At 44.5% G+C, this 18,133-nt stretch overlaps 1 protein-coding gene and 1 long non-coding RNA gene across 4 annotated transcripts in view; one reads left to right on the plus strand and one right to left on the minus strand.

Moving 5' to 3' along the window:
- Window positions 1-18,133, plus strand: part of LOC148881940 (uncharacterized) — a 37,515-nt gene that overhangs the window by 1,634 nt on the left and 17,748 nt on the right. Inside the window, exon 3 of one of the 2 annotated variants that reach the window (XR_016113641.1) lies at window positions 12,955-13,117. This is a non-coding gene — a long non-coding RNA (uncharacterized LOC148881940). Of the gene's footprint in view, window positions 1-12,954; window positions 13,118-15,212; window positions 15,700-18,133 lie in introns of those variants that run through there. The other variant, XR_016113640.1, reaches the window with a different exon arrangement.
- Window positions 113-14,838, minus strand: dyrk2 (dual specificity tyrosine phosphorylation regulated kinase 2). Of its 2 annotated transcripts, XM_088988498.1 has the most exons (7): window positions 14,504-14,838; window positions 13,259-13,362; window positions 10,845-11,157; window positions 10,605-10,768; window positions 6,435-6,824; window positions 6,240-6,330; window positions 114-6,162 (listed from the first exon to the last, which is right to left on the minus strand). In XM_088988498.1, the coding sequence occupies exons 1-7, from the start codon at window positions 14,541-14,543 to the stop codon at window positions 5,540-5,542; spliced, it is 1,725 nt and encodes a 574-aa protein (XP_088844624.1). In that variant the 5' UTR covers window positions 14,544-14,838; the 3' UTR covers window positions 114-5,539. The 2 variants fall into 2 exon arrangements, with proteins under 2 accessions (XP_088844625.1, XP_088844624.1); XM_088988499.1 differs by lacking the exon at window positions 14,504-14,838 and having other exon boundaries at window positions 113-6,162; window positions 13,236-13,360.

Below are 18,133 nucleotides of genomic sequence, written 5' to 3' on the forward strand. Positions count from 1 at the left end.
TGAGGCACAGACAAAAAAAACAAAAACAGAACCAAACATTAAATGATTATAAAAACATATTTTATTGACTGTTGCAGTGCGTAAATACGGTATTGAACGGCGAGCAGCATTTAATGTTTTAATGTTGGCTATATGCACACTTTAAACATGCTTAAAAAGTTTCTCGTGTTCACACCGCCATGAACGCACGTGTGATGAAGACACTTGCTGGAAATAAACCGAACCCTGCCCTCTCACAAATTTGACACAGCGACTACGCACGCACACACACACACACACACACACACACACACACACACACACACACACACACACACACACACACACACACACACACACACACACACACTACGGACTGCAACTAACTCAGAGAACCTCACATGAATCAGAATCAGAAAGCCTTTAAAGGACAACCGACGTCTCCGGACAAGTTGTGTTCATAATTTGTAAAATCGCTTCAAATGACTTCTACTGAGCGTATTTTACAAAGATTTCACCACATATAGCTATATTTTCCGTTTTAAGACTCGCGCTGAATATTCCGGAAGTCTTGTTTTTAAGTTGGTGGCGAGTCCTCACGTTACGTCACTGAAGGAATGCCCCTGACCGAGAAAGGACATACCTTGCATCACCTCAATGCATTTTGCACTCTGTTTGGTCTGAAAACTTCGTGTTGATGGCGAAATTAGAAGGAAAACACATAAATAACGCAATGGTGAATCGTGTATGTTACACCGAGACAACTCTTTGATATTCGCTGACAAAAATTCCAAGCTGAAAAATAAACCCATTTCCAACGGAGCTCTGGCGCCATCTCCTGCATTTTCTGTGACGCTACACATCAGTCTTGATCCTTCAAAATGACCCGGAAGACCTTCTTTAATCGATTGCAAACATTTATACTTTCCTCTTCAGAACTATTTGAATCATATTCATAACTGGATGCGTTACAAGAAAGCATATTTTCCGAATCTGAAGCCATTGTTTTGATTCTCAATGCAATGCACGATGTCTTGGCGTGACGTCACAAACTGGGGGCGGGACTTTCTGAAAATGCCCAATTCGCAGCTCAATTTTTTTGCCGATTTTGGACACTTGAAGTCATTTTTATTGGTGTTTTGCATTTGACTAAAAATATCAGCCTGCATGTTTTGGGTATTTTAGATGCTATCAAACGTTTTTCTGGTGTCAGTTAAAAAACAAAAAAGTGACGTCGCTTGTCCTTAAATAGTCCCACAATGGGGAAATTTTGTTCATGGACGCATAAAGTCAGTTTGAGCATTGACACGTGTGGAAAGCACTTATGAGTGCAGACAGAAAAGTATGTTATTGTATTTTTTTTGTTGTTATTGATTGTCTATGGTGTCAAGAAAACACCACGGGAATAGAAAGAAAATAGCCACTGTGACCTTCTGATCATTCTGATATTCATCATTTAAATTTATATGTCATCACATTTGATTGATTTAAATATCAAATAGCTAAAAACATGAAATGTCTTTGTTGTGTGAGGTCCATTTGATTCCATAACACAATAATAAGGCTCATTATTTACAATTTTGTATGCAATTAACTGAATGTAATTAAATTCATGAAGCAACTTTTTAAAATCAAATTTAAACTTATTTTTGTTTATACTTTGCCCAAATTATTCTCCCAAAAAAGATTTTTATTCCGTGTAAAAAATATGCACTTATTTAACTCATTCACTGCCTGAGGTGCAAAAATGTGTCCACTCCAGTGCCAGGGTTTTTGTCATTGTCACTCAAATTCCAGGACCCGCGGAATATTGAGTTTTAGGACTACATAAACATTCAATACAGCGTAAGAAAGCATAGACTCTCTTCTTTTATCAGAAAAATAGTTAATTTCTAAATCATATAGGTCTAGAGTTATCTGAGCTTGAAATGAGGGCAGCTGTCATATTTTCAATTCCCGAATAAATTATGGTATGTGAATGAGTGAATTGTATTTTTAATTACATTGGAATTGATAAACACATAATTTCAACTTTTCGCCTTACAAATATTAAATTCGCGAGAATATAATCTTGGCATACAATCTAGTTTTCGGGAAACACGCTGAGCGCTAGTGTGGCTGGCGGACTAGTTTTTGGCGGAAGAACACCAAACCGCACGGTCGAACAGCGCCACTGTGACTGGCTGACTAGTTTTCCACGCCCATTTTCTTTCAGTGCACTCAGTGCAGACATGGTTTGTTATCGAGTGGATACTTTTGCTTTTATGGTACCGAAAAAGACCCCACCACAGGCTAGTGTTAAAGCAAAGAGGACACAAAAGAAAATTACAGTCGAGCAGAAGGAGAACATCGAAAAACATGAACGAGGTGTGCGTTTGTGTGACTTAGCGTCCCAGTACCAGTATGCTAAGTCGATCATTGCTACTTGTGGCTGAGGGTGTTTCTGTGTTGTCTAAGCAACGGTCTCAGGCAATAGAAGAGGTTGATCAACTTCTGTTGATTTGGATTAATGAAAAGCAGTTAGCAGGGGACAGTCCTTATGGAAGGTGACTCTCCTTCTAAACAGTAGTCTATCTCCTCCCACTCCATTCCATCAAGCCATCAACGACCATCACAAAGGTAAATAAAACGACTTTATTATACACTACAGTTTATTTCTTTAATTACAATACAATAGCACATTTATTATACATAAAGTAAGGTATATTTTGTTTAGTTTTAAGGCCTATTTAGTAGAAAATTATGTTTTATGGGGACCTGGAAACGCATGATTCTCATTTTTAATGATTTCTTATGGGAAATGTTTGGCAGACAAACTTTTCACCGTACACTTTCTGGGAATTAATTAAGTTCGTAAGCTGAGGTATCACTGTAGTTGTGATATTTATTTATTACAATAACCCACTTCATCGAACTGAATAATGATACACTTTTGACTGAACAGATTATTAATGCAACAAATCACAGGTCTGTTAGCTGGTCACCAGGACAACAGAGTGCTCTCCTGCCCTGCAACACAGCTGTCATTCGTTGCAAGTCGTCGCTAAAGCTACAAGTGGGTCCTAAAATGCAACACAGTAACCCATTTGTTACCATTTATTGTACACATGATCCAATGCGGTAAAAATGCGGATTTATTCATATTTGTATTTCACCACAGTAAAAAGTAACAAAGGCTCACTAGAAAAGTTTTTTTGTGTATGTGTATGCTGTGCAGTGTTGAGTTGATACAGTACGTTGTAAAAGTGAGCGCAGCATTCATTAATCCGGACATTCTCATCCATACATGCATGCATGTCAAAAACCCATAAACGCCACAAAAATACAGACCAGCTAACGGTATGGGAGTGGGTATGGATATCTGTCCGAAACAAGCTAGCCTCATGAACGAGCAGATTGTCTGCAGTTGACCTGGAGCATTTTGCATGCTAGCAACAGGTGAGCCATGGGTGACTGCAGCTTTTCACAAAACTCAAAATTGCTTGTCTACTAGTTCTATCGTCACTGAGCAACTTGCTCGGCGCTAGCCTGCCTCGAGCCACCAAATGCACTTCGGTAGAATCAACCGAGTGCCGTGGCCGTTTGTCACATCGTCGTCGTCACGGCTGAGGTGCCGAAAACGATAAGACTAATGCTAACAGCTAGATACAGTGCTTGTGCTGTCAGCGCTTTCTCAGCAGCGGTTTATGAGCAGGAGACAAACGTCGGTGGCAGTGCAGGGCCGACCGAGCCTTTGCACGGTAACAGGCAATTGGCTCGTGAAGATGGTCCTCGTCAAAACAATACTGCTAATGCTGACCGCTAGCTCGATCACTTGGCTAAACCTGCTATTGGTGCTCTGTTAGCGGTTAGTAGTGGGTGCGATTGACACTACCTTCCGCAATGGAATATAAGTGCAGCAGCTACCATTGTGGACGCTTGCAGCTGGTTGATTAGCCCGACCAAAATCATGCACTCCTAAGTAGCGCTTTGTTAGCATTTGGCCAACAGCACAAAGACAAATCAAAGGGTGGCTGAAATTTTGACGCTAAGGGTCGATTGGCCAGTGTTAGCGTAGCCACAATAAAACCATCATGCCAATGCTCGCAGCCAGCTCAAAAGTCGAGCCTGGAGTGCAACAATATTGTCAGGCGGTCAGCATTCTGACACGAACGGTCGACTGGCTAGTCGTCTTGAGCGGCTCGCTTGGCGCTAGCCTTGCAGAGGAATGCACTTTGGTAGAATCGACCAAATGCCCTGGGTGTTCGTCACCAGCAGGCCGAATTTGAAGTACCAAAACAAAAGTGTAATTGCTCACCACAACCTACCACTGGTCCTCTTTGATCAGTTAGCGGCAGGAACAGAGCACCATAAGCTATAAAAAAATAACGCTAGTTTAAGCACTTATACAAACAAATTACTCGCGCCTTAACAGTAGTTCTGACATGACTGTTACAAAAACAGGCGTCATTGCAGCATATCGGCTAGCATTCGGGTGCCAGCGGTAGATTGGCTAGTGTTAGCTTAAACCTGCCGTTTTTGTCGTTGACGACGGGTGCCATCATCTGGCTGATGGCCAAGTGCAACTTCCTCTTGCAAAAACCCGCAACAGTAATTGAACACTTTCTGGCTTGATGTCGATTTGTGAAGGCACAAAAGTTTCGTCGTTTTGCTTAGTGGTACAAAAGGGGAAAAGAAATCACAAAGCAGACAATGTGTTTTTGTCAGCTTGCCTGTATACTATGTCGCTGAGATCATAATCATCAATGTTGTGTCACTGTTTTCAAACAGACACTCTCACACACACACGCACATACACATTCAAGTATTTACTGCACATCCCGGTTAAAACAAAAATGTTGATAATAAATATTCATAAATAATATCCCGCCTGCATGTCTTTGTGAGGCAATTTGTCATATGGACACTCGCACACCCCCAGGATAGAAAATGGCTTTAAATGGCCCTCACAGTGTAGCATGTTCTGTTGACACGGACAGACCCTTCATAATTTTTTTGGGGCAGTGGGAGGGCGGCTGGGGACTGTAAACAGTTGGCATTAATTGGCAGTATTAGAAAAATGAAGCCATTGTACACTTTTGATGTGTGAAGCATCTGTCCTGAATTAGCCGCTGACAGGAGTTAGCATGGTGGCGTCTCTTTTTAGCGTGATGCTCGCTGTAAACAAAGCACGCATTGAGTTCTTGAATGTAGCGCCAAGACCTCTCTGCCAGATTAGTCTGCCGAGAGCCTGATGTGGCTCAGAGTTCCCAACTGCCATTAAATGTGCCACTAGCTACATCGGCAGTGCGCACGGCTAATTTTGTGAGCGCCATTTTCCAGATTTAAAACCATTTTTGGACCGTCTAATTGATAATTGAATAATGTACTAAAAGATGAAAACAGCCTTGTTCCCTCCATCTTCCCACTTGGTGTTGATTGTAAGCGTCACTCTACCCGAGGATCTTGAACGCACCACCGGGGACGGTGTGTTTTTCTCCCGGACGCACGGGAGCCGGTCTCCAGTCGATGGACTGTGCGATCGGTGACGAGCGCTTCCTTGTTGGGCCGTGGGTGCCTTTCAGCTTACCAGTTTGGGCAGGACTGTCCGCTGTTGGAGGTTCCCGTTGGCGTCAGTGATAGGTGCCAGGTTGGTCCTGGTTTTGGCTGAGGTGGCTGACAGTTTGGAGATGGAGGTGATGGCGCCATCGGCGGGGGTGGCGCGTTTGGAGGAGGCCGTCTTGTCGGCGGCTGCGCCGGCAGGCGGCTTGGGCAGTCGCCTTCTCAGCCAGGGGTGGCGCAGAGCCTGGCTGGGCGTCATCCTGATGGCAGGGTCCCACTCCAGACACTGTTTGAGGAAGTCTGAGAAGAGGGCGTCGTCACAGCCCTTCAAAGCCGCGCTCCAGTCCTTGCTGCACGGTGGGCCTCGCAGCTTCCCGCGCCGCGAGCGCCCGCCGCCAAGCGCCGTCGTGCCGTCGGGCAGGCTGCTCACGGTGCAGTAGCGAGGGTACCCTTTGGACGACACAAAATTCTTGGCTCGCTTGGAGTTGTCCAGGAGCTTCTGGCTGGGCATTCCCAGCAGCTCCATGATGCAGGCCAGCTGGTCGCCTTCGTCTTCGCCCGGAAGCAACGGACAACCCGTCAGGAGCTCGGCCAGGATGCAGCCCAGGGACCACATGTCGATGGGCATCCCGTACCTGGAACCTGGAAAGGCCGCGGTGCAAGGTGTCGGTGACGTGTTTTGGGTGCTCGCGCGGTGGCTGGCAATCTTGGCATCTTACCGAGGATGACTTCTGGGGCCCGGTAGAACCTGGACTGGATGTACGTGTAAACTCTCTGATGCTCGTAACAGCTGGAGCCAAAATCGATCACCTGGAAAAACACCAAAGCGGTCATCGTGAGCGCCCTCCGGTGGAGCGGCCAAACATCCGACTGGGCCCCAAAGAAGAGCAAGAGCACGTCCAGCAGCCGCTCACCTTGATTCCACTGCGTCCCTGCTGCTTGAGCAGGATGTTCTCGGGCTTGAGGTCGCAGTGGATGATGCGGTTCTTGTGCAGCGAATCCAGACACTGCAGGATAGAGTGCGCAAACTTGCGCACCAAGGGCAGACTGAAGCCCTGGAACTTGTTCTTCTTGATCAACTCGTACAGGTTCATGCTGAGCAGCTCAAAGGTCATGCAGATGTGGTTGCGGAAGGTGAAGTTCTCCAGCATGTGGATGACATTCATGCTGGAGTCCTTGTCCTGCTTCCTCAGGTGCTCCAGGATGCGGATCTCCTCGGCCGCCTGCCGGTGGAAGCGCTTCTCGTTGCGCACCATCTTCAGCGCCACGTGCGTCTGCGTTTTGTGGTCCAACGCCTTCACCACCTGCGTATCCACTTTGCCGTTAGTGGTGCATCGGGTGAGTTGTGAGGTCAACCGTAGTGATGTGCCCGACTGTGCAGAGGCTTGTGCCGTGTTAACAGGTGAAACAATTTGCAAAGTGCAATTTGAGGCGTGGGTCGACTTCGCTTGTGGCCACGGAACGCTCGTGGCTACGCCCAATGCCTCACGAGACAGGATTTCTAAGTCATCACCCACACACACAAGATTTGAAATAAAATGGCGCACCAGGGCGTCAATCAGCTCACATTTGGCACTGACACACCCAACTCGCATCTTCAATCGGATTTGTTCTGCATTGAACGCAACATTCACATCAAAATAGAAGAGAACATCCCCTGTCTGGGATCATTTTGAGCAGATCTCTCCTAAAATGGTACAAATAACCAGTGCGAATATATCATGTAAATTACTGTGACAACACAGTGTATTCCTCGTTTTTATGTCTTCTACGTGCTCAAATTTGTTCAAAAGAACTTGGCTACCAACTTTCCCTCAACAAAAATGAATGAAAGGTGTGTTTTGTTCCTTGTCGGTGTGTCAATGTCTACAGTAAAGCAATTCCTTTTTATTTAACACTTGCACATTCATTCACATCACAATTTCCTGCCATTTTTACACAAGAGGATTAGGGGTAGCAAAGAACAAATAAATAAAGTTGGCACAATTGTCGGTTTAATCTCAGAATTCGGACTAGCTAGCTAGCTTTTAATTAGCTGCCTAGCTATCCATTAGCTAGCTAGCTTTCTATCTTTTTGAGTTATTCCGGGTTGAGTGATCGTTGAAATGTATTTTTATTATTTATCCTCAGAATCCTGAATTTAATCTCAAAATTTTAAAGTGAGGAGGATTCTTACTTTACAGTCTGAATTCTGAGAAAAAAAGTGAGAATCATACCAACTTTCTTTTCTTTTCTTCGTTGACACATTTCATTTATAAGCGGCTTTCAAAACTCTGTCACTTTACAGTCACAGGATATGTTTTTCTGTGGGTAAGCAGCAGCGGCCACACGCGCCAGCGTTCAGTCAACCCAGAATAATTTAAAAAGCTAGAAAGCTAGATAGCTAATAGATAGCTAGGCAGCTAATCGTTAGCTAGCTAGATAGCTAATATTTTTCCTGACTCAAATAGGTAGGTAGCTAGCTATATAGCTAATATCTAATCCTCTTATATAGCTAATTCTCTTCCATATACAGATGCTCCCAATTTACGAACATTCGAGTTACGAAAAACGCTACATATGAACATTTTTGCGGGTGTGTTTGGACAGAGATGCTGCAAATTAGAGTTTGTATTGCGCACCTTTTTGCGGCCGATCTCGCTTGCGATTGGCTGCTTGCTGTGCTTCGCGCACACGCATTGGAGGTTTCAAGGGCTGGATGTTTATGTGACTGAAGTGGTGCCAACGAGTTCAGTGGGTCTGTGTCTTATACTTCCCCGTTCAGTTTTTGACTTAAAGGACAACCGACGCCTCCGGACAAGTTGTGTCCAAAATTTGTAAAATCACTTCAAATGACTTCAACCGAGCGTATTTTACAAAGATTTCACCGCATGTAGCTATATTTTACATTTTAAGACTTGTGCTGAATATTCAGGAAGTCTTGTTTTTGAGTTGGTGACAATTCCTGACGTGACATCACGTCAGGAATGCCCCTGACCGAGAAAGCGACACACAATGCATGTTGGGTATTTTGTTTGGTCTAAAAACTTCGTGTTTATGGCAAAATTAGAAGGAAAACACATAAATAACGCGATGGTGAATCGTTGTGTGTTGCACCAAGACTACTATTTGATATTAGTTGACACAAATTCCCAGCAGACAAATCAGTCCATTTCAAACGGAGCTTGGGCGCCATCTTGTGCGTTTTCTGGGACGCTACATTGGAGTCCTGACGGCTCAAATTGATACGGAAGGACTTCTTGAATCGATTGCAAACATTTATGCTTTCCTCTTCAGAACTATTTGAATCATATTCATAACTGGATGAGTAACAAGAAAGCATCTTCTCCCAATCTGAAGCCATTGTTTTGATTCTAGAGCAAGGCAAGACGTCCTGGTGTGACGTCACGAACATGGGGGCGGGACCTTCTGAAACTCGCCATCTCCGAGGTCATTTTGAAGTAGTTTTGGGACACTTGAAGTCATTTTTGTTGGTGTTTTGCATTTTACTAAAAATATCAGCCTGTGTGTTTTGGGTATTTTAGTTGCTATAAAACCTTTTTCTGATGTCAGTTAGGAAACAAAAAAATGGTGTCGGTTGTCCTTTAAACCTACATTCCATACAAAATATAGCACTGAAGCAACTTACGAACAAAGTCACCTTACGAACGACTGCTTGGAATGTATCTCGTTCGTAAGGTGGGGAGCGTCTGTATTTTGACCCCATCAAATCCATGGTAGCATTTTAATCACTCTCTGTCATGACATTTATTATGGAACAAATGAGGTCTCATGATGCTTTGGTCAAAAGCAAGCCATTTGGATGGAAAGCCTCATTGCTTCATGATGCATCGTTTCGCCATCACTAGTTAACGGTGAGCTGCCGCTGAGTCATTTACTCAAATAGTCATCGTGCGTTTTCTCAAAGGGCCGGGAGAACATTTACAGTTGGGATCTTGCAATTGGACAATTACAAGTTGAACTAAACAGTAAATAATATTAAGTCCACTCTGACGAAGGCGGAAGTCGTCGCCGAAACATGTCAGCTATTTGAACACCTACACTGTCTGTAAGTAAAGAATCTGCTTAATATTAGATATCAAGTAGACAGGATGAACTTAGTACAACGATAAACAGTAAATACATTCTCAAAATGTCAATGAAAAGGTTTCTTCAGCCGTCATCTGTACTTCTTTGAAGGTGTCTGACGTTTCGCTCCTCATCCGAAGAGCTTCATCAGCAAACTAAAGTTGTTCTGTCTGATTTCACTGGAACATTCACTAGAACATTAGAGGTAATCAGACAGAACAAAATAAGTAATCAGGTGAGCTTCAGGGAATAGTCTCTGCTCCCCTAACCTTAGAATGGGGACCTATCAGCAGAGGTCTGGTAGGGTGATGGAGAATAGGAAGTTATCATATTTAAAAGTTTACGCTGTTATATGCTTAGTAAACATGTGTGACTCGAATACACAATTGAAGCACAGACAACCTGGGGTCAATCTGAGGTCAACAGACACAGCTTGTTAAACTGTCATCTTTATCTAGGAGATCTGGCCTTGGACAGAATTTAGGACGTGGGAAGAGCTCATTAGCCAGGTTACAAATTTATCAGTTCATGGAAAAGACAATGTTTTATTGCTTACAGTTGTTTGTGCTTAGAACTCAAGAGGTGTGGTATTCTAATCAAGAAAACTATGTTTTACTAATGTATCACTAATTTGCATATACTCTCAATAAAGAGCTTGGCAGAGGGCTGCAAAATGCAGGCGTCTGTCATGAATGCCTGCGTCTCCTGCCGGCAGTAAAGACAATCTTTCTGGGTTCGAGTCTTTGTCCACAGTGTCCGATCGAACATCTCTGACACACGGCCACCTCTGTCCATTAGGGATACTGGGCCAGAGTTACCAGCACAACTTTAGCTTGCTGACGAAGCTCTTCGGATGAGCGAAACGTCCCGACACCTTCAAAGAAGTAGAGATGACGGCTGAAGACACCTTTTCATCGATGGACCACTTCTGTACAACTGAGAGCCTACATGGACAAATTCAATTGCGGTTGCAGTTGGGACTTCACTTGTGCAGTTGCGTGCCAGTTCATTCGTACCTGCCCAAAGCTGCCCTTGCCGATCACCTTGAGGACTTCGTACCGATAGGCGATTTGGTCGTGTGGGACTTGGATGTAGGAACCGTGCTCGTCATCGTAGCCGCAGTTGTTGGCGCCCCCCAGGACGCCCGCCCTCTTCTTGGCGTTGGGACCTACAAAGTAGACTGGGCAGACAAGATGGTGAGCTTGAGAAATGGCCGCCGCCTAATGCCGATGGCGAGCGTGGCGGCGAGCGCTCACCCTCGGTGTAGCCAAAGACCTCATAGTGCTCAAAGGACGACATCTTGGACATGAACTGCTTCATGGCCTGCTCAGGCGTGGAGGCTGTCGACTTGCCTTTGCCCTCGAGCACCTTGTGCGAGGTAGCGCCGAGGCGGCCATGGTGGGCCGGATCCGGGCCAGCCGCGGAGGGGCGCTCCGGGCGAGAGGGGGCGAGCGACGTCGGACCGTTGAGGTGCGGGCCGCCTGGATGCGCTCGCTTCACCCCATCATCATCGTCATCAAACAGCTGTGTAATGTGGACGCCCTCTGACATTGTCGCTTTAGCGCCACCCTGAGTGAATAAAAACACTTTGAATCGGACGCCGCCACCTTGACTACAGTTCCGATCGCATTTATTTGTCCCGGTGTTTATTCTTATGTCAGGGATGAGAATGACAAAAAAGGTGGTGGGGGCGGGGGGTACATGCATATATATATTGCTTAATATATATATATATATATATATATATATATATATCACCATGTTTAATATACAGTAAAGTCTCGTTATATCGATATCGGTTATATCGATAGTACTGCTTATTACAATACTATTTCTATGAACGCAAGGAGAAAATTTACATGCCGCAGGATCGGATATATCGATAGTCCGGTTATATCGATATTTTTTCAGACTCCAGAGAATATCGATATAACGAGACTTTACTGTGTGAGTGTATATATGTATATATATATATATACAGTAAAGTCTCGTTATATCGATATTCAAGGGAGTCCGAAAAAATATCGATATAACCGGGACTATCGATATATCCGACCCTGCTTGCATGTAATTTTCTCCGTGCGTGCATAGAAATAGTATCGATATAACCGGGACTATCGATATATCCGATATCGATATAACGAGACTTTACTGAGACTATATATATATATATATATATATATATATATATATATATATATATATATATATATATATATATATATATATATATATACAGTAAACTCTCGTTATTTTGGCGTAGTAAGCGGGTCGGATCACCCCCTGCCTTCTTACTCGCTGTCTTTTCTTTATTTGTGAATATATATATATATATATATATATATATAAATATATATATATATATATATATATATATTTTATGTGAATATCGTAACGTTTATATATATATATATATATATATATATATATGTGTAAGCTCTCAGTCGTACAGGAGTGGTCCATCGATGAGAAGGTTTCTTCAGCCGTCATCTGTACAAAAGTGAAGGTTTCGGACGTTTCGCCTCCTATCCAAGAGGCTTCGTCAGCGAACTAAAGTCTGACTGGTCGTATCGGCCCCATTTATATATCCCTAATGTCCAGACATGGTGGCGCCGGACACAGCTATGATAGGTCCCTACTCTCAGGTTGTATATATATATTTCAACAGTAGCCAAAATGGAACTGTATAGTGCCACTTAGCAGTTTTTTTTTACAACGATACTAGTGCAGCGTGTTCTACCGGAAACAAATTCCTTGTGTGTTCTACATACTTGGCAATAAAGATGATTCTGATTCTGATTCTGATATGAGAGAGAGAGATTTCAACAAAATGTCGGAATGTATTATGTAAAGAAAAGCTAGCCTGCACATTGCTCATTAGCTTGCACGCTTGCTTTCTGCTGCCTCTCACAGAAGTATATTGATACTAACATTAGCTTGTCATAGTGCCACTGACATTCGACTGTTTCATCGATGGTAATGTTTCATTGCAAATTACAATCTATCAAATTAGAACCAAAAGAGAATCATTCGGTCCGATTTTCTCTTTACTTGTCCGCTTATTCAAAAGGGACCGTTGGCCTGTTTCGACATCAACGGCACCTAATTCAAGATCACCCAATCAAAATGCCGCTTTCCGCCAAACGGCATCAGTATCCATCCAATCCAAACATATTTAGTTTTATCTGGTCATTTTGGTCTGAAAAAGTCTGAAAGCCGCCGATCGGCAGAAAATTCCCATCCCTGATATATATATTTTGACAGAGCAAAGTAGTGCAACAAAGCCAAACTCACTTCCCCGAGTAACTGAGCCTTTTGATGAGCCTTAAATTTTGGATGTTACTCTTAACATTTTCCTCATTACAGTTCCAGTTTTGGAGAGGGCGCCCGGAATGGATGAACGGAAACCAAACGTCACGGAGCCAAGCGAACTTGTCCATGCAGCTGGCATGGCCTTCGCTTGGACGCGTGCGGATGACAAAAGCCACCTGCCTCGCGTGGACGCAAAGGCACCGCCACAGTGTTCACGGTGAGTCATCTCCTTGTCGCCGTGGTGACCGCACACCTGGGTGCTCTTCAATAACAGCGTGCACTTCAGACACCTCTGCGCGATGCCGTGCGGCGCAAGATCGGATTAAGACGCTAACCGGAGCTTGTTTGGCGAACGTACTGTCAGTGGGTTGAGGTTGTTGTTGCGCAGAGGGGGCAGCGTGACGGGCGACGTCATCAGGGCGCCGCTGGGACCGGGAGAGAAGACCGACTCACCCGCTTTGCCTGCCAGAAAAAAAAAAAAAAAAACTTAAAAAAAGTTGACATCCAGATCATGTCGGATTGACACGTTTGCATATTTGAAGTGTGCTAAACTGTTCGCATGGGTCGCCCGCGCGTATCCGGGAGACTTTGAGGGCGACAGATGGCGTGTGTGATTTTTAATCAGAAGGCTCCGTGTAATTCCGCTAATGAGGCCAAGGAGCGCTCTTTAAGTCCTGACACTCACGCACTTCCATCACTGCGTATGTGTTCACTCGCCAATGGTTTTTTTTGGGGGGAGGGCGGGAAGCGTCTCCAGCCCGTCAGGGGCCATGTGATGTCGGACATGAGGGCCGCACCCGAGCATTCATTCTTAAACACTCCATGAACATATTGATATACTTTTTCCACGAATTAGAATCATTCCTTGGAATTGACTACTCGTGATTTGAAATGCAATTATTTCAAATTGACAGTGCAGAAAATGCAAAAGGTGCTATGTCTGTCACTTTTTGTGTCTGGAGCAGCAACGCACAAGGGAAATCGATGTCATTCAAAGGACAATTGCCAGCTTCAACCGGACACTTGACAAGTGTAGTGACTGTGTAACAGGTACTGTTTGTTACACGGTCACTACACGACGGTCGATAAGCATTAGCAAGCAACTAGTCGTTCGACAGCTTCGCGAGCCCACGGTTGCCGCGACTAGTGCGGTATTGAAAACACGAGTCGGCCGGTACATGCCAGTGGTCGGACGATAAGTCTCAACTGCTGCCCACGCTCCGCATCAAGGCGTCGCGATGTCACGCCGGATTGGCGCTTGTGTCGAGCGGTGCGTCAATAGAGCTCATCGATTCCAGTCCATCGACTGTCAATGCTCCAAAAGCGACGTTTGGATAGCCGCTGGGGATAACGTTAGCGGCTCATGCTAATAGCTCGCTTCTAGGGCTCAGCAGACTATTTTTAGCACTTAGCATGCCAAGCCAGCTCCCATCTCACAGGCGCTCCTCTTTATTAGAGTAAGTGTTGTGTGTGTATATACATGTACGTATATTGTGTGTGTGTGGACCACCGGAACATCCCTCGCACCCCTGTGCCGGCTAGCCTATATCGGCCAGGCTCGGATGCACTCCTTTCGGGTACAACAGTGTGGGCTTGTGCTCACCCGTGTGGAGGACCGAGGCTCCGGGCTTCTTGGTTAACATGGCGGCCGCTGCTCCCCTCTGGTCGCGAGCGCGAGCAAACACGCTCAGGGCATCGCCGCGGCCGTTCCACCTCCTCCTGCTCCGGTGCTAATTTCAAGAAAGTCCTTGTGATGATCCCACAGTGGGGTCAGTCAACTTCTCCCCCTTTAAGCACGCGCACACGCATTGTGAGGAGTGACGAGGAATCGTCACGATGATCACATCAGTCAGTCGCAGCTAGAACAAAAATCAACTCCGAGACGGGAAGGTCGCGCGCCTAGGTGCGCGCGAGAGATAATCCAAATCGCCTCTTCGTTTTAGAGGAAATATTCTGAAAGAAAAACGTTTTCTAAAGAAACAACAATTTCTGAAAGATAAAGTTGTTGACCAAAAACGTTCCGTGTTGTATATTTTCTTGATCAAAAGTTGCGCACATCTCGGAAAATTAAACGTAAAAAATGTAAGAATATAAAGATGTGTATCTCCAAAAAGTTATTTTCACAAGAAAAATCACGGATAAGAAAATGGTTTCCAAAAAATGTTTTCTAAAGAGTTCAACATATTTCATAAAAGCCGTATTTTCTGAAAAAGGTCGTACGTATTTTGTTGGATAGTTGACTTGGAAAAAAAAGATTCCAATTTAAGGTTGATTGGTCAAATCATAGAATAATACAAGTTGACCATCTGGACCGCAAAGTAACCAAGTCAAATCAAAATCAGAATACCTTTATTCGTCCCGCAATGGGGAAATTTGCAGTCCACAGCAGCAAGTCCAGTCTTTTCTGTAATACCGTACAATAGCTATCTAGCTGGCTAGCTATTAGGTATCTATTGGGTAGCTAGCGACCCCTTGAAGGGAAAAGCCGAAAGGAAAAGAAGAGGAGAGTAGTAGTATTATAACCTTGTGCATGTCCTGAAGTCCGGCGACGTGACATCACACGACGCGACGCTGCAACCTCGCGGTCACGACCGGTAGTGCATGCATCTGGCGCGCTTAGAACAATGGCGGCGGTGCCATCTTGATGAGCCGGTGGTCATGGCGAAACACGGCAGAAGGTGTCGGCGAGCTTGGCGGAAGGCGTTCCGCGAGAGACAGTCGACTCCAGGTCGGATTCGGGATGCCAAGTCCCCCGATGGTTTCCCGAATCATGTCAGATGACGCTGAAGCAAACAGCAGGTGAACTTTTTCTTTGAACTTGTTATTAGCTTAGCTTCAATCAATTAGCTTACCTGGAATCCCCTTAAAGGACAACCGACGTCACTTTTTTGTTTCCTAACTGACATCAGAAAAACGTTTTATAGCATCTAAAATACCCAAAACATGCAGTATGATATTTTTATTGGAATGCAAAACACCAATAAAAATGACTTAAAGTGTCTAAAAAGTACTTCAATTTGAAACAGGAAGTGGCCAGTTTCAGATGGTCCCGCCCCCTTGTTCGTGGAGTCACGGCAAGACGTCTTGCCTTGCTCGAGAATCAAAACAATGGCTTCAGATTCGGAGAATATGCTTTCTTGTTACGCATCCAGTTATGAACATGATTCTATAAATGTTTGCAATTGATTAAAGAAGGTTTTCTTGGTTGTTTTGATTGCCCAAGACTGATGTGTTGTGTCACAGAAAATGCAGAAGATGGCGGCAGAGCTCCGTTGGAAATATTTTTTTTTTTTTTTTGCAGTTTGGAATTTTTTTCAACAAATATCAGAGTTGTCTCGGTGTAACATACGATTCACCATTGCGTTATTTATGTGTTTACCTTCTAATTTCGCCATCAACACAGATCAACACGAAGTTTTCAGACCAAACATAGTACCCCAAAATGCATTGATGTGATGCAAGGTATGTCCTTTCTCAGTCAGGGGCGTTCCTTCATAATAATAATACATTTAATTTCAAGCACCTTTCAAAACATCCAAGGACACTTTACAATAAAAACAATAAAACAAAGGACATAACAATAAAACCATAAGTAAAATGATACATAACAAAATAGCAGATTGAACTAGACATTGAAAGCAATTTTAAACAAGTGGCTTTTGAGGTGGGACTTGAAAATAGGGAGGGAGTCAATATTACGGATGTTGGGTGGAAGTGAATTCCAGAGTTTGGGAGCAGAGCGGCTGAAAGCTCTGCATCCCATCATGGTGAGACGGGCAGAGGGCACATAGAGGTGAAGGGAGGATGAGGATCTGAGGGACCGAGACGGAACGGAGATTTGAAGCAGGTCAGAAAGATAGGGAGGGGCAAGGTTATGGATGGCTTTGAATGTAAACAGAAGTATTTTGAATTTGATTCGATGTTTAACTGGTAGCCAGTGGAGTTGCTGGAGGACAGGGGTGATGTGGTGAAAGGAGGGGGTTCTAGTGATGATCCGGGCTGAAGAATTTTGGACGAGTTGGAGTTTATGGAGACATTTCTGATTGATACCGAAGAGAAGTGAGTTACAATAATCGATGCGGGAGGTGACGAGACTGTGGATAAGGATAGCAGCGGAGTGAGGGGTGAGCGAGGGACGGAGACGGTTAATATCACGGAGGTGGAAATATGCAGACCGAGTTATGTTATTAATATGGGAGTGAAAGGATAGTGAGCTATCGAGGATGACACCCAGGCTCTTGACCTGAGGGGAGGGGGACACGGTTGAACTGTCAATGGTGAGAGAGAAACTGTTAGTTTTGTGGAGGGTGGATTTGGTACCGACAAGGAGAAGTTCAGTTTTTTTCACCGTTAAGCTTGAGAAAGTTGTGGGAAAGCCAGGATTTAATTTCTGAGAGGCAAAGTGAGAGGGATGAAGGTGGAAGAGAGGCGTCAGGTTTGCTGGAGCGGTAGAGTTGGGTGTCATCCGCGAAGCAGTGAAAGTGAATGCCAAACTTACGGAAAATATTGCCAAGAGGAAGAGGTAGATAATATAGAGAAGTGGCCCCAGGACAGACCCTTGAGGCACACCAGAGGACCAGAGGACCGTGAGGTGAACGAGTTGATTTGGATAAATTGTGAGCGATCAGAGAGATAGAAATGAAACCAGCGAAGTGTGGTGGCGTGATGCCTAGGGTGGAAAGTCTGTCGAGCAGGATAGGGTGGGAAATGGTGTCAAAAGCTGAGGTCAGGCCGAGAAGGATTAGGATGGAGAGTGAACCGGGATCGGCTGCCATAAAAAGATCATTATTTTTATGAGAGCCGATTCAGTACTGTGGCGGGGGCGGAAACCAGACTGGAATTGTTCGTAGAGGTTATTGTGAGTGAGGTGAGGGTGAAGCTGGGACGCAACTGTGTTTTCAAGGATTTTGGCGCTGAATGTAAGGTGGGAAATTGGACGTAAATTATTGAAATCGTTTGGATCTGAGCCAGGTTTTTTCAGGATTGGAGTGACAGCTGCGGTTTTGAGTAGGATAGGAACAATTCCAGTTGATAATGAGGAGTGAATAATGGTTGAAATAAATGGGAGAAGAGAGGGTAGGCAGGACTGATAAGGATAGTAGGGAGGGGGTCGAGTTGACAGGAGGAATTCTTGGATTTGGTGAAGCCATTTTACAAATTATGGACACAACTTGTCCGGAGACATCGGTTGTCCTTTAAAAGACAACCGACACAGGAGACGTCGGTTGTCCTC

This window comes from Hippocampus bargibanti, linkage group LG22 (genome assembly GCF_051943395.1).
Source record: "Hippocampus bargibanti isolate YZ-2025 linkage group LG22, ASM5194339v1, whole genome shotgun sequence".
Classification (NCBI taxonomy): domain Eukaryota; kingdom Metazoa; phylum Chordata; class Actinopteri; order Syngnathiformes; family Syngnathidae; genus Hippocampus; species Hippocampus bargibanti.